Source organism: Pholcus phalangioides, unplaced genomic scaffold (genome assembly GCF_987345545.1).
Source record: "Pholcus phalangioides strain wild (caught in Gottingen) unplaced genomic scaffold, Ppha-v1.0 ptg000014l_1, whole genome shotgun sequence".
NCBI classification, from domain to species: domain Eukaryota; kingdom Metazoa; phylum Arthropoda; class Arachnida; order Araneae; family Pholcidae; genus Pholcus; species Pholcus phalangioides.
The window spans coordinates 3,591,062-3,605,956 of record NW_028301607.1 but is presented as its reverse complement, the minus strand read 5'-3'; the positions used below and the strand labels follow the sequence as shown (position 1 = coordinate 3,605,956).

The following is a 14,895-nucleotide window of genomic DNA, read 5'->3' as shown; positions in this document are numbered from 1 at the left end:
CCAACCTTCAAACCCCCCCCCCCCCTTGTCATCAAAAGTCAGCAAATCCGAAACCCCCCAAGATGCTCATGTAATACTTGAATGACCCCTTTACAAAAAATCAGATCTGATTGGATGTAAATGTTAGCTCAAACCGGGTGAAGTGCCCAGCATGTTTCCATATTTTTAGAGTATTATACATGGTGACGTGTATATTCTATCCACCTATTAGAACTGAAAACTCTGTCAGAAAGCATGTGTGCGCATGCCTGCATCTTTTCAGGCGGGTCGTCCACTGGAAGCTACCCGGATCGAAAACAAGTCGCGTGTAGACGCAAGACCTCCATAGTAGTCCTGCGCATACACGTTACTCGTTCCACGATTTGTTTTCGCTCCTTGTAGCTTGCTGTGGACGACCAGCGTTAGGGTTTGTAGTTATTGCAGTAAATAGTGTAGTTATTGACCAGTATTGTGGAAATCCTCAGACTAAGCTTTTGTTTAAGGTGGGATTATTTGTTCTTACAGATGATCCCATCCCAGACGTACATAAAATAGCTGCAATAATGCACATGTTTAGGATAATCCTAAAAAAGGATCAGTAATCCGGCGCATGCAAGCCTCGAGCACCAACCTTTTACTTCATGTAAAGTTTTTATGTAAAGGGGGGGGGGGTGTGAAGATTTTCCACAATATTCCACAGTTGGTACATGATGGTAAACCCAGTGCCGTCTTAACGCATGGGCCCACCCGGCAACGTCTCGGGGGGTACCTAAATTGCAGCGGTGACTTCATGAACATGAAGATCTGGTTGAAGTTTCAATTGGCTTGAATAAGCATGTGAACTAGCAGACAGGCATTTCTAGTCTCGTATGAGGAGCTAGGATCAGGAAGATATTTTTGCCTGGGGAGCATCATGTTCTTAAGATAGCCCTCCTTGGGTAAACCAATTTCCTAACTTCCAACTCTCAGAGGATGTATATGTACCACTCATGCGGACAGAGTTGCCAATAAATTCGTAAATTTCAATACTCGCAATCAGCCCAGTATTTGTTTTTAATGACTTTCTCCTCGATCTTTAAATTCATGCAAAGGTCCCGGTTCTGATACTCGCTCTGTCGCTGGTGATCAGGAGATGCTTCAGCGGCAACTCAGATGTTACTGGTGGAAGCAGCAGCAAGCAGAGTGATTATGAGACAATGGCCGGAGGTAATAGATTATTTTCATTGAGACGTGACATTACAAAGCGCAATGCGTATCTTGAGATGAGAATTTAATAAGTACTTCAGTATTAATATCACATTGCAATCGTTTTGTATATTCCTTAGTGGCGACAACTGGCCGAGAGGATGACGACAGCAGAGAAGAGCCTTCGAGACCCATGTGCAGTGTGGCTATTGTCACCATACTCACTGCATTACTAATGTTCCTCTACGACGGTCTTCAGGTAAATTATCTCTTCAGTGACCCAAAACACCATTTGTTGTTTTTCATACAGTAAGGCCGGGATTACACTGTCAATGTTTGATAAAAGATCGTCGAAAAAAAAAAACCAACCAATAAGCGTTTCGCTTGCATTCGAGCGAACGTTACCGATACGCTTATTGCATGCGTTTTTCAAGTTTTATAAATTAACTTTTTTAAACGTTTATAGTGTAATCCCGGCCTAAGTCTTCCACTTGAATAAATAAAAACAAATTTCACTTGACGATCCACCCTCCACATACACACTTCAACAGTGGCGTATTTATAGGGAGGGTTTTTTTTAGCAGGCTATATAACGAAACAAGCCTAACTTTTACAACATGAATACAGTGAAACCTCGATACAACGATACTATGCAGACCAAGAAAAAATATCGTTGTAGAAGGATTATCGTTATATCGAGAGGCAACAATTACCATCACGTCCCACCAAATTTATTCTCTGTTGTGGGCATCTTTTTTCCTAAATTGGCATTGCATCGGTTAGATGCATTGCCCCTGTAAATAGGTTTACCACATTGCACTCTTACACAGAAAGTAACGACAGCAACATCACTTTTGGTGATCACGTTGCGATGTTATTAGAAGTTATCGGAAGAACTAAAACAGGTAAAAAGAGTTTAAAAGTTTTTGAAAGTGATTTTGAGCGATATTTAAAAAATATCGTTGTAGCGGTTTCAAAATCTCTACAAATCATTACAGAGAGATTTATCGTAGTAAAGAGTATCGTTGTATCGAGAGGAATGTAGCATTTTAAGCAGTGGCGGATTAAAGTCGGTCGAGACTCCGGGTGCAAAAGAAAATATTGGGCTCCCTTAAATTAGAAAAAAGTGGGGAGTTTTGGTTTTTCCGGGCCCTTTAGAAGCCGGGGTTCCCTGGTGCTCCCACCGTTAAATCCGCCTCTGACATTTGGCCAGTGTTTCTCAAAGTGCGCGTCGCGGTTAGCTGGAGGAGATACTGATTGTGTGCCGATTTATGCTTTGGAGAAAAAAACTGTACGGGTAAATATTTACCAAACTTATTCTGGGATGCCGCTGCAGATGAATCGTGAATTCTTCAAGGAAGGGAACCGTGGTTGACACAATTTTGAGAACCACTGCAATAGGCTATAGGCTATTCCAAACAATATTTGAAAAAAATGTCGCTATAGAGGGGTTTGCCGTTATATGGTGTCGTTGTGAAGTTTCATTGCACGTTAGAACCACACACACACCACGTTCCTACATGTACCAATTTGTTAGAAATTCCTGAGAGAAATGTTTACGAGGTGCATGAACGGTTCAGTACTAGTGCAGTTGTACTTGAACGAAACAGAAATGTGCGATTACATCGCATAGAAGAATGAAGTCTTTTCACAGATAGTGTCATGATTACGAGATAGTTCCGGATTAACAAGGAAAGGGTCCGAAGGTGACGTCTTCAAACAGTTTTGAAAAAAATTGCCAGATTCTACTCATTTAAATGTCCAAAAAATGTCCAATTATTATGTGTCCCTCAAAATGTTGTTTTTTTTTAGTTTTAATATTTTGAATGCCAACACAGGCCAAGAATAAATTTAAATATTTCGCAACCCTATAGTGTTATAGTGACATCATTCAAATAACAAATGGTAAGACACAGCGCAGACAAAGAAAGAGAAATTTTAAGCGAACTATAAAGTGTCCTTAGAAAAGTGAAGCTAGAAGAGAGAATGAAAAGTTTTTTCGTGTATAGGGGGGCCACTCAAGCATTACGTAAGCAAATTTTCAGCCATTTTTGACCCCCTTCCCCCCCCTGTCAGCAAAAGTCAGCAGAAAGCTGACCCCCCCCCCCCGTCAGCAAAATTTTGTCCGCATATTAGAATATTTGATATCTTCAAAAGGGGGGGGGGTTGATGACGTAAGCAACCATCAAACCACCCTCCCCCCTTGTCATCAAAAGTCAGCAAATCCGAACCCCCCCCCCCCCTCGATGCTGACGTAATACAAGAATTACCCCCATATCGCCAAGAAGCGCGAAAAGCGATAAGTAGCCAACTGTTGTCATTTTTGATAACTTTTTGCGGCTTCGATAATCGCATTCCGCAGCTAATTTCTTATTTTGATTTTTGTGTGTTTTTGGGTGAGATGAATGCACTAAAATTTTTATCATAACTTTTTTGAGGATGACACCTTGGGACCTTTTCCTTGTATGAAGGAGCCCTGGAGGAAATTGAACTTCCAGACTTTTCGCCTGCGGCAAGCATCTTCAGTGTCTCACTCATAACTAGACGGTGAAGGATACCAAATAAAGGCATTTTATATATTTTATTTTGAGCTCGTTTCGGCATTGATGCTTCTAAGCAACTCCTAAACATTCGATTTTTACGTGTGCGCTGTTTTCACGTAGTTTCTATAATTACTAACAAAACTGCTCGAAGATACACACGTCTCTTATTTCTTGACGAGCCAAGCAAGAACGATTTTTGACTCTTGCATTTTGGAGGGAAATACCCAAGTGTAGAGAAGACATTGCTGCGCATTCATCAACAATGAGAGAAAAGCAATTTGCAAACAATAAATTGAATTTTTGTGCTATTCAAATCTATGTAATTCTTATAAATACAGTGTGTTCCCCCTAAAGTGCAACATCCCATATTTTTTTAAATATTAATATATATATATATTTTTTGTGTCATGTAATATCATTCAGAGTACCGTACCCCTCATTCGATTAATATATAACCCCTCAAAATTTTTCTCCTCTGGATATTTCAATGCTTGCTAATTGAAGGATTAGCGATCTTCTCATCAGCAACTGTTACCACTTATGTTATTTTTTTCCTCAGGCTGCTTATGGTGGCTACATCTATTCATATGGTGTCAAGGGACCAGTCAGATTACACAAAACGGACGCCGCGTACTTGAACGCTCTTTTCTGGGTGAGTATTTTTCCACCCAATATTCGACTATGATCTGCGTATAAACCTCAGAGGAGGTATAAGACATCATATATCTCCTCTAATATGCATTGTACATAGTAATGTTTATGTGCATCACCAATTTATAAAAAGGGAAATTTATATTATGTAAAGAACGTATAAAATATATTATGTAAATATATGTGAGTGATTTAAATGTTAATGCCCAGCACTGTCAACGGAGGCTCTGTTTGACTATTCCCGTCACTGTGGAGGCTCTGTGTGTATATATTGCATATTCCGTAAAAGGAAAGGGAAACAAAACTGCCCAGCATTCTGTGGACGGAGGCTTTGTTTCTTCGTTTCCCGTCACAGTGGAGGCGCTGTGTATATATTTTGTATACATTTTTGTGTATTTAGACCATTCTCGAATCTCTCCCACTTCAACACATGCCAACTTCTTCTTACTTGCCCACAAGTTTTTTACACACTTTTTTTGAAATACGGGGCAAGGGAAGCCAACACTATAAATATTTGCTAACTTTTCCGACGCAACTCTGCCTCTTTTGAGGTAACGGAAGTAAGGTGCTTTGCATCAGTCCGGGGCTGTGAGCGGTTCTATCTATCTATCCTCTAAGGATAAACCACGGCTATATAACAAGGGTTGTTCCATGACGCGCCGGAGTCGGTACCAGCTGACGTCATGCATGACGTCATTGTCCTGACAGAACCGAGTGTGATGCGCTCGCTTTGCCACCTCGTTAATTAAGATAGTTCGCAATCGCCCATTCTACTGGATTCTTTCCAAAATTACCTTTTCGATTATTGCGACTAGTATTTGCTTTTTTTATTGGCTTGCTCCGTTCAACCTCTTAAAAACATTTAAAATGAGAAATTTTGCATTTGCTTATGTGGTAACTTAGGATCTATTGCAGTTGAATCACGTACGTTAGTCAACTTTTATTGGGTTGATTGAAAGCCAACTCGAGACAGATGTTTTCAATCATCTTTGAACTTTCTCAGAGTTTTTAATTACCCTTTTGCTTCCATTTGAATTAGGTGTAGCTTTTAGAAATGCTGACTTCGTTATTACCAATACAATTGCAACATAAAAACATGGGAAGAGTAACATAAAATAATCCTAATATACAATGTTTGAAGTTATTCATTAGTATTTGAACAAAAGACATTACAACCTACCAACTATTTCTTGGACTTAATTATCTCTCAGCTTATAGATTATAAAAATATCACACTCGCGTTAATGACACTAAAACGACACTATAACGAGAAATCTCTCACTAAAATAAGCAACCGAAGCCTTAAAAAGCAACGTCAATACAGCATGTTTTGTATGCTGATGTCATCTGCTAAAAATAGTACCAGAACCGTAACTTCACACAGCAGTGCAAGACCACGCCCACTTAGCCAAGATCACAAGCTCGACTTCAAAGGGATGGAACAGCGAAATCCTCGACTTTTACATGTAAAACCTTTTAGACTAAGTAAAAAGTTTTTATCCAAGTGTGGATTATTTGTTCCTACAATGATCCCAAGCGTACAATAACTGCACTAAAGGTGTCCTACACGTCTAGGATCATCCTAATGTTAAGACCAGTAATCCGACGCATGTAAATTTTACATCAACCAATGATTCGTCAGAGGCTTTTCAAGCAAATATCAGAGATCTTCCAGAATATTCCACATTTGCATCCTGTGGTCCATGGTGATGAATCTAGAGTCGTCTTAACGCATAGGCACACATGGAACAGTCCGGTGATCTTTTAGTGCAAAAGGATAGTTGCTTCTCTCGTGTGTGTGTGAATATATTATAATATATATATATATACGTGTATATACACTGGTGTAAGAAATTAAGAGAATTTCCAGACCTGGTCGATTATCTCTAAAACTACTGTACAGATTTTAATGAAATTTTATATGTACATACATTGATACAATACAAAACAAATAACCATTCTATAATTGTAATACACACGCATGATCGTGCGTAACACGGAGTCGGAAGGTATGAAACAGCGGTTGCAGAATAAACAAAAAAATTGGTTAATAGATGGGTTAATGGGGGGTATGGTCCCCTCTTACAGATATACAGGTCTCGCAGCGTGATTTTATACTTGAATTAAGACAGTTTGTCATTTCCTGTGGCAATTGGTCCCACTCGTTCAGCAACGCTGTTTTCATTCCCTGGATGGTTCCCGGAGGGGGGTTCGAATTGCAATTGCCCTCCACAGAGAGCGTCAGACATGCTCTATAGGGTTAAGATCTGGAGATCTGGCTGGCCAATCCATCCGGCGAATATCCTCACTCTCTAGAAAATCGTCGAGCAGAAGAGCTCTATGTGGCCTCGCGTTATCGTCCATTAAAATGAACTCAGGGCCAACTACACCCCTGAAAAGGCGAACATAGGGCTCCAAGACCTCATCCCTATACCTCACACCAGTCACAGTGCCTCTTTCAAAGACATGGAGAGGTGTGCGGCTATCCAACATGATGCCTGCCCAGACCATTAAACCTCCTCCGCCATAATGGTTGATTTCGCGGTTGATTGGAGGGTAGGTAGCGGGTCCCTGGTTCTCTCCATATGAACGTACGGCGAGAATCGGTGCTTAGGCTGAACTGGGGACTCATCAGTGAATAGAACGGTCGCCCATTGATCCATACTCCAATCTCTCTGCACCATGATAAACGGATTCTCCTGTCCGTAGAAGTGAGCGGGACGCAAACAGCAGGTCTTCTTGCAAACAACCCTCTCTCATGAAGTCTTTTGGAAACAGTCACCCTTGATACACGGGTTCCTGTGGCTGCATACAAGTCACGAGAGAGCTGAGAAGCTGTAGCACTCCTGTTACGCCTCGCTATAATCGACAAATGACGATCTTCTCTGGCCGTCGTGGCTGTTGGGCGACCTTGCCCAGGCTTTCTCTCGATGGATCCGGTATCCTGGAACTGTTTCCATAAGTTACACACGACGCTGGGCGTTTAATTGAACTCTCTACAAATCTGGACTTGAGATTGGCGTGCTTCTAGCCTCCCCACAATTTGCCTTTTCATTCCATCATCTAAACGTTGGTGGTTACTCTTTTTTACTGTTACAATTTGAAACTAACCGATTGCTGCAAAATAACACCAAGAAATTCGCCGAGGTGTGCTAGCGAACGAAATGCGTCTTAACTTACGCGCGCTTATAAAGCCTGTTTCTCTACTGGCTCCGGCTACACACACGTGTACGCTTACGTATTTCACGTGCAAGATTTGCATTTTTGTCTAGAAGCAGTGGTTTTACATTCAGTTCAGTTCTTTTCATGAAATCCGATAAAATATGCAAATTCTCTTAATTTATTTCACCAGTGTATATATAATAATCAACTTTATATATGATGATTATTTACCTCTAGCGCTTCACATCGTGAGTTCTAAGCATACATTGTTATGGGGGATTTTGTGCTTGTCTAGTTAGTTCTCTTCTATCACATTGCACCTTGCATTTTGAAGCACCCTATACGTCATATGTTTTTAGAAAAGTCGCAAAATTCAAAAGCAATGTAATCAGAATGGGCGAAGAACATGTTGACCTTATCAAAACATAGAAAGTAAGAATCCAGCTGAGCCAAGTTATGCCGCACTCGAAAGCTAACCACCTGCGTGTCACGAAAATAGAGCGACGAGTGGTGTTTCTCGCCACCACTGTACACACGTGAAGTCGGCTCTTGCGTGTTTCGTGTGTTTCGTGACACCCACGATGTCATCCATGCTCATCCGCATGACGCCAATATAATGGAAAACAAGCAGATCTGATCAGGCATTCCGGTCCCCGCCGGATTTCTACAGCGATCCGGTGGTTTTATAATCTAAGAATCTAATCCATGAATGCCTTCTAATTTGATTAGAGATTGATTGAAAAGTTAACCCAAATTATAACCTCTCTAACATGAGTATAGTTCCTCAATAAAATTTCTCTGAGTAAATTTCAACCGTTGTCTCAAGTGGAATGACTTTTAACATGAACTATAATGCCATAGAATTGGAATGATTACAAAAATCTCGAGAAAAATTGGGGATTATTACTACAATGTTGGTTTCAACGAAGTACTTCAACATTTTCCCGTAATATGGCCGGTTTTTTTTTACATGCGAATTTTTTTATTTCAGCTGTGTTTTATGTACTCGGGAGTTGTTTTTTGTGTGAACGAATGTGAAATTTGTCATTTGGAATTCGTTACCGCGAATAAATGCAAAATTTCTAATTTTAAAACTTTTTTTTTGTGAAATTTAAGTGGTCTCTACTTATGAGTACTCTGCCTATGTTCAAAAGAAAGTTTAAATATTAGTAACATACTAACCGTATATCATCATTATCAATCGTATTCAAAAAAATTACTTTTCAAAGAACTTGTTCCGCTTTTTCACTAGGTATTAATTACTTTATTGTATTACGTGTGATCACGTAATCACGTGATACAGGGTGATCAGGGAATAAGCCCTTATTTCAAAATTAAATATCTCTACAACAAAGATCAATAGAATTATGCGGAATAGAATTATTAAACTGTAAGAATGTTGTACAGAAATTTCGAAAATTTAGTTGTTTTTTTTTAATTTTTTAAAATTTAAAAATAACAACAAAACTGGAGATTTTGGGGTTCCGAAAAATTCTCATTTGTGTGAAGAGAAACCACTGCATTCGCCTAAAGTTACTGCACGGGCTGCGGTATGCGCCAGGGGCATTATCGGCCCCTTCTTCGTGCGAGAAACGATTACTACTGAACGTTACGCTACAATTTTGGAACAATTTGTCAGCACACATGGCGCATACCGCAGCCCATGCAGTAACTTTAGGCGAATGCAGTGGTTTCTCTTCACACAAATGAGGATTTTCGGAACCCCAAAATCTCCAGTTTTTTTTGTTTTTTTTAAATTTTAAAAAATTAAAAAAAAACTAAATTTTCGAAACTTCTGTACAACATTCTTACAGTTTTGCTAATAAAAGTACCGTTTACCGCATAATTCTATTGATCTTTGTTGTAGAGATATTTAATTTTGAAATAAGGGCTTATTCGCTGATCACCCTGCATATATACAGTAACCCCCCCCCCCCTTAACGGGTACTCCTCTTTTTACGGACAAATAATAATAATTCCCCGTTGCATAATACAGAGAGAGTAAAAGTTTGCATTTCGAACCCCCTAGTTAACGGTCATTCCCCCTCCCCCTTTTACGGATGAATTTTGTTGTCCCGCTGTGGTGAACGCAAAAGAGAGGTTCTACTATTTGTCTATGCCAGCGGTTCTCAACCAGTGCTCCGCGGAGCCCTTGGGGCTTCTCGTGCACTTTCCAGGGCCTCCGCGGCCGCTCGAGGAAATTGAAAAGAAAACAGTTATAAATATTTTAGTCAGGTAATTTCTATGGCCTTTACTCTCCGTCTTATCTACGGAACTGAAATGTTTTAATTACTTTTCTAAAAAATCATTATTTTTATGTTTGATTTTTCCCTTTCCTGCACACATATGATATGCTTGATTCTATGTCGTTGATGAATAAATTTGAATTTATATAATCCGTTTTATATATTTTTTTCCAGGGAATGTTTGCAACGGGACGTTTGCTGTCCATAGCGTTGGCCACGAAACTAACTCCAGCGTTCATGTTGTTCTGCAATATAGTAAGACCCTCTTTTCTCATTCTTTTCAAATGTTTATTTGTCTTTGGCCGGGATTACTCTATAAAAGTTTGGTGAAAGTCCTTCTATAAAACTTGAGATAAATGCAGCACGATAAGGTCATCGGTTGCATTTTCTAGAATTTAACCTTATTGGTTGGATTTTTCAAGTTTTATAAAAGGACTTTTATCAAACTTTTATAGTGTAATCCCGGCCTTAGAATGATGACGTGCCATGGGTAATATAAATGGGACAGAAATTCAGGAGAAAGGTGGAAATTCAGAAAAAGACGAGTTCAGAAAGGGACCAGAAATTCGAAAAGAGACAAGAAATTCAGAAATTCGGAAAAAGACGAGAAATTCCGAAGGGGGGGGGGGTTGTCTGGATAAGGCCGGGATTACACTGTAAAAGTTTGATAAAAGTTCTTTTATAGAACTTGAAAAATGCAACCAATAATCGTACCGGTTACATTCGCGCGGATGCAACCAATAGTCTTATTAGCTGAATTTTTTAAATTTTATACAATAACTTTCATCAAACTTTTATAATGTAATCCCGGCCTAAGACAAGGATGGCCCACAAAAAAAAAGAAGATATTGAAGGGGACCATGGGCGAATAAAAGGTTAAGAACCACTGCTTAGCATGTTTTGATCATTTAACGAAAACTTTTCATTATTTGATCTCAACAAAACAAAATAAATCAGAAGTTGTTTTATAAAATGGGGAATATTCTAACAATTAGTATCAAAAGGTTCCGTTAGGTAGCAGTCGAACGGGATTCCAAAAGTATACGGGACAAATGCGGGTAATGTCGGCGTTTCCCGGGTTTTACACAGGGTTATCGAGATTTGAATTCTTCAACTCAAAGTGTTATGGATAGGTTGGTCATATTTAATGGAAAGTGATATTCCAGATACAGCGAAAATACGGGATATCGTGAATTCTTTAAAACAAGCTACAAAACATTGCAAGTTTATGGCTTAAATTAGGGGCGCAAGCTTTTTAGCCTGCGGACCAGATATGGGGTATTCCTACCGCTCGCCGGCCAGAAACTTGCATATAAAGGGTGACCATATGGCCTGTATTTCATGGGATATTCTCGTAATTTTGGTAATTTCCCCAACTTTTTTCTATAAAATGTCCCGTTTTTTCCAAGGAGGCTTAATTGAATTTTCGAAATCGAGAATTAAGATTATTTCCATGGCTTATAAATTACGTTATGATAATTATGAATCTATCACAATAAATTATAGTCATGTAAGTTTTTTTCAACTCACATATTTGTCAAACATATACTTTTTTTTCTGTGGTGAATGTAATTTTGACATACAGTGTCAACCACTTTCCACAATTGGTAATTTCTCAGCAGTTTTAGCGAAAGTTCGTAACTTCACTCACCTTTGACAATTTTTTTGACTGTAATTCTCAACTTGACTTGACTTTGACAATTTCTTTGGTTAGTAATCGAAACTTTACTTCCCTTTGACAATTTTTTTTACTTTACTTGTTTTGCAACTTTGGGTTATTATTATGCTAAATAACTGTAAATTTTTTGGGGGGCCTCGTTATCGGGCTCAGGACCTTGGGGCAGTGCCCCGGTTGCCCCAGCCTAATTACGGCCCTGCATAGTAATAAATAAAAATGTTATCCTTGATTTCTTACAAAGAAAAAAAAATTTCATAAGCTTCGTTGTGGAAAATGGGACACTTATAAAACAAAAAATGTCGGCACGTTCGTAAATTCATTCAAATACGGGAATGTCCCGGAAAATATGGAACGTATAATCACCTACTTTTTTTTTATTAATAGATAATATATGAGATAATTATTGGCACAAATGACCGGAAGTGCGGACCATTTACTATTAAAAAAAAGAGTACTGCGAAAATTCGCCGACAGATGGCGTCACAGAGGAACCAATCTGAATTGCTCAGATGCACACGTGAGATTATTGTATTAGGGCAACATTAATACAGTGGAATTTATGTATATATTTTTGTATAACTTAAATGAATATTATATGATTAAAAAAGGTTCCAGTTTCTTCACAACTATAATTAAAATATATGATGTATGATAATTTAGAGACGAAAAACTGGAGATAAGGTTACCGTATCTTTTAATTTGAAATGAAAATACATCCGCGTTCTTAGCAACGTAACTTACATATGTAGATGACGCTACTACAACCACATACAACAAAAATTGCTTCTTAATTTGAATGAAGCCATAGGTAGGGTTACGAGCAACGAGCTTATATTACTGGACAGAGTATGACGTCAGCGATCTCCGCCTTGACAGTGCTGCAAACGGTGTCCCCAAACATCTTTCGCCGTAAGATCACGTGACTCGGTGAAAACACACGCAATCTTATGGCATCCACAGGAATTTAAAACGATAAATGAAAGAAATAATTTCAACATCGATGAGATAATTACAGAATTAATGAAAGAAAATATTCTAGAATTAATGAAAGAAAATATTCTAGAATTAATGTAAGAGATAATTTCAGCATTGATAAAAGAGATAATAAAATTAATGAAAGATAATTCCAGAATTAAAGAAAGAGATAATTTCAGCATTGATGAAAGAAAAAAGCCATGAATAATGAAAGGGATAATTCCAAAATTAATGAAAGTGGTAATTTTAGCATTAATGAAAGATGATTCCAGAATGATGAAATTGATAATTTCAAAATTAATGAAAGAAAAATTCTAGAATTAATGAAAGAGATGATAATTCCAAATTAATGAAAGAGATGATAATTCCAAATTAATGGAAGAAAAATTCTAGAATCAATGAAAGAGATGATAATTCCAAATTAATGGAAGAAAAATTATAGAATTAATGGAACAGATAACTCCAAAATCAATGAAAGAGGTAATTTTCGCATTAATGAAGTGGTAATGATAATTCCAAAATAATTGAAAGCGATAACTCCAGAATTAATGGAAGATCATTCGAGAATAAATGAAAGATAATTCCAGCATTAATGAAAAATAATTTAAAATTGACGAAAAAAAGTGATAATTCCAAAATTAATGAAAGTGGTAATTCCAGAATTAAGGTAAGAGATAATTCCAAAATTAATGAAAGAGATAATTCCAAAATTAATGAAAGAGATAATTCCAAAATTAATGAAAGAGATAATTCCAAAATTAATGAAAGAGATAATTCCAAAATTAATGAAAGAGATAATTCCAAAATTAATGAAAGAAAAAATTCTAGAATTAATGAAAAAATAATAATTCTAGAATTAATTAAAGAAACAATTTCAGCATTGATGAAAAAGCGACGATTCCAAAATTAATGAAAGAGATAAATCCAGAATTAATGAAAGAAAATATTCCAGAATTAATAAGATAAAATATTCCAGAATTAATGAAATAAAATATTCTAGAATTAATGAAATAAAATATTCTAGAATTAATGTAAGAGATAATTTCAGCATTAATGAAAGAGATAATAAAATTAATGAAAAGATAATTTCAGAATTAAAGAAAGAGATAATTTCAGAATTAAAGAAAGAGATAATTTCAGCATTGATGAAAGAAAGCAGCCTAGAATAATGAAAGAGATAATTCCAGAATGAAGGAAAGAGATAATTCCAAAATTAATGAAAGCGGTAATTTTAGCATTAATAAAAGAAAGATGGATTCCAGAATGATGAAATTGATAATTTCAAAATTAATGAAAGAACAATTCTAGAATCAATGAAAGAGGTAATTTTCGCATTAATGAAGTGATAATTCCAAAATAATTGAAAGCGATAACTCCAGAATTAATGAAAGATCATTCGAGAATAAATGAAAGATCATTCGAGAATAAATGAAAGATCATTCGAGAATAAATGAAAGATCATTCGAGAATAAATGAAAGATCATTCGAGAATAAATGAAAGATCATTCGAGAATAAATGAAAGATCATTCGAGAATAAATGAAAGATCATTCGAGAATAAATGAAAGATCATTCGAGAATAAATGAAAGATCATTCGAGAATAAATGAAAGATCATTCCAGCATTAATGAACGATCATTTCCAGCATTAATGAACGATAATTTCAGATTGACGCAATGAAGAAATTTATATTTCAAAGTGGTTAAAATAAGAAATATAATTCTGGAAACCTAAGAGGAGGACAAAAAGGCGAATTTTCTGAAACGTAGGAGGACGCTTTAAATGACATCAAAAAGGAGGACATGCTTACGTCCCACTTGCGCTCAATGATGGCGGATAAGCCAGCTTAGGGTACGTCAAGGAGCCCTAGTCTGTGCAAATCTCTCGCAATATTGCGTAGGTATATGCAACAAATCTACGTATTTTCAATATACCACTTTTCCTGGTGCGGCTAATACAGAAAGAGTGCCAAAAAGATGTCTCTACGGGTGTGGCAATTTTGTCTCAAATCGCTCCCTCTAATTGCGAGTCCGGGGCTGTTGAATAGTCTTTACTTGTTAACTAGGAGAATACCGTTCAATTGCTTCATTACGAAGACTTGAAGGAATCGACTAGGAGTAGAGGCTTAAAGTCCAATCCGCACCTTCTCGTGGTGCAGCCTGTAAGTAGACATATTTAACACGTGGTGAACGGACGCGGATGGGCATCCTCCAACCCGCATTGGCCAGCGTGAAGGATTACGGCCAAAAAACCCTCTAAAACGAAATATGAACTCTGTCTGAAACCTAAGGCCCTCAGTCCTCAGCAGTCTGAGTGTTCCTGGTTACGGCAGCGACCAGCAAGGCATGAAGACAGAGGGTGCTAAGAATCTCTGGGTTGGACCAGGCTACCATAAAATGATGACGCTGTTAAACTCTTTACCTCTGTTTTAGAAGAAGTATTCAAAAAATTGGATTGGGATGAAAAAGGAATTAAAA

The 14,895-nt window shown here is 37.6% G+C and overlaps 1 protein-coding gene across 1 annotated transcript in view; it reads left to right on the top strand.

Moving 5' to 3' along the window:
- Window positions 1-14,895, top strand: part of LOC149077988 (solute carrier family 60 member 1-like) — a 40,270-nt gene that overhangs the window by 21,138 nt on the left and 4,237 nt on the right. Inside the window, exons 4-7 of the mRNA XM_089241547.1 lie at window positions 1,071-1,185; window positions 1,305-1,423; window positions 4,267-4,359; window positions 9,941-10,021. Coding sequence (XP_089097673.1) covers window positions 1,071-1,185; window positions 1,305-1,423; window positions 4,267-4,359; window positions 9,941-10,021 — 408 coding nt within the window. The remainder of the gene's footprint in view (window positions 1-1,070; window positions 1,186-1,304; window positions 1,424-4,266; window positions 4,360-9,940; window positions 10,022-14,895) is intronic.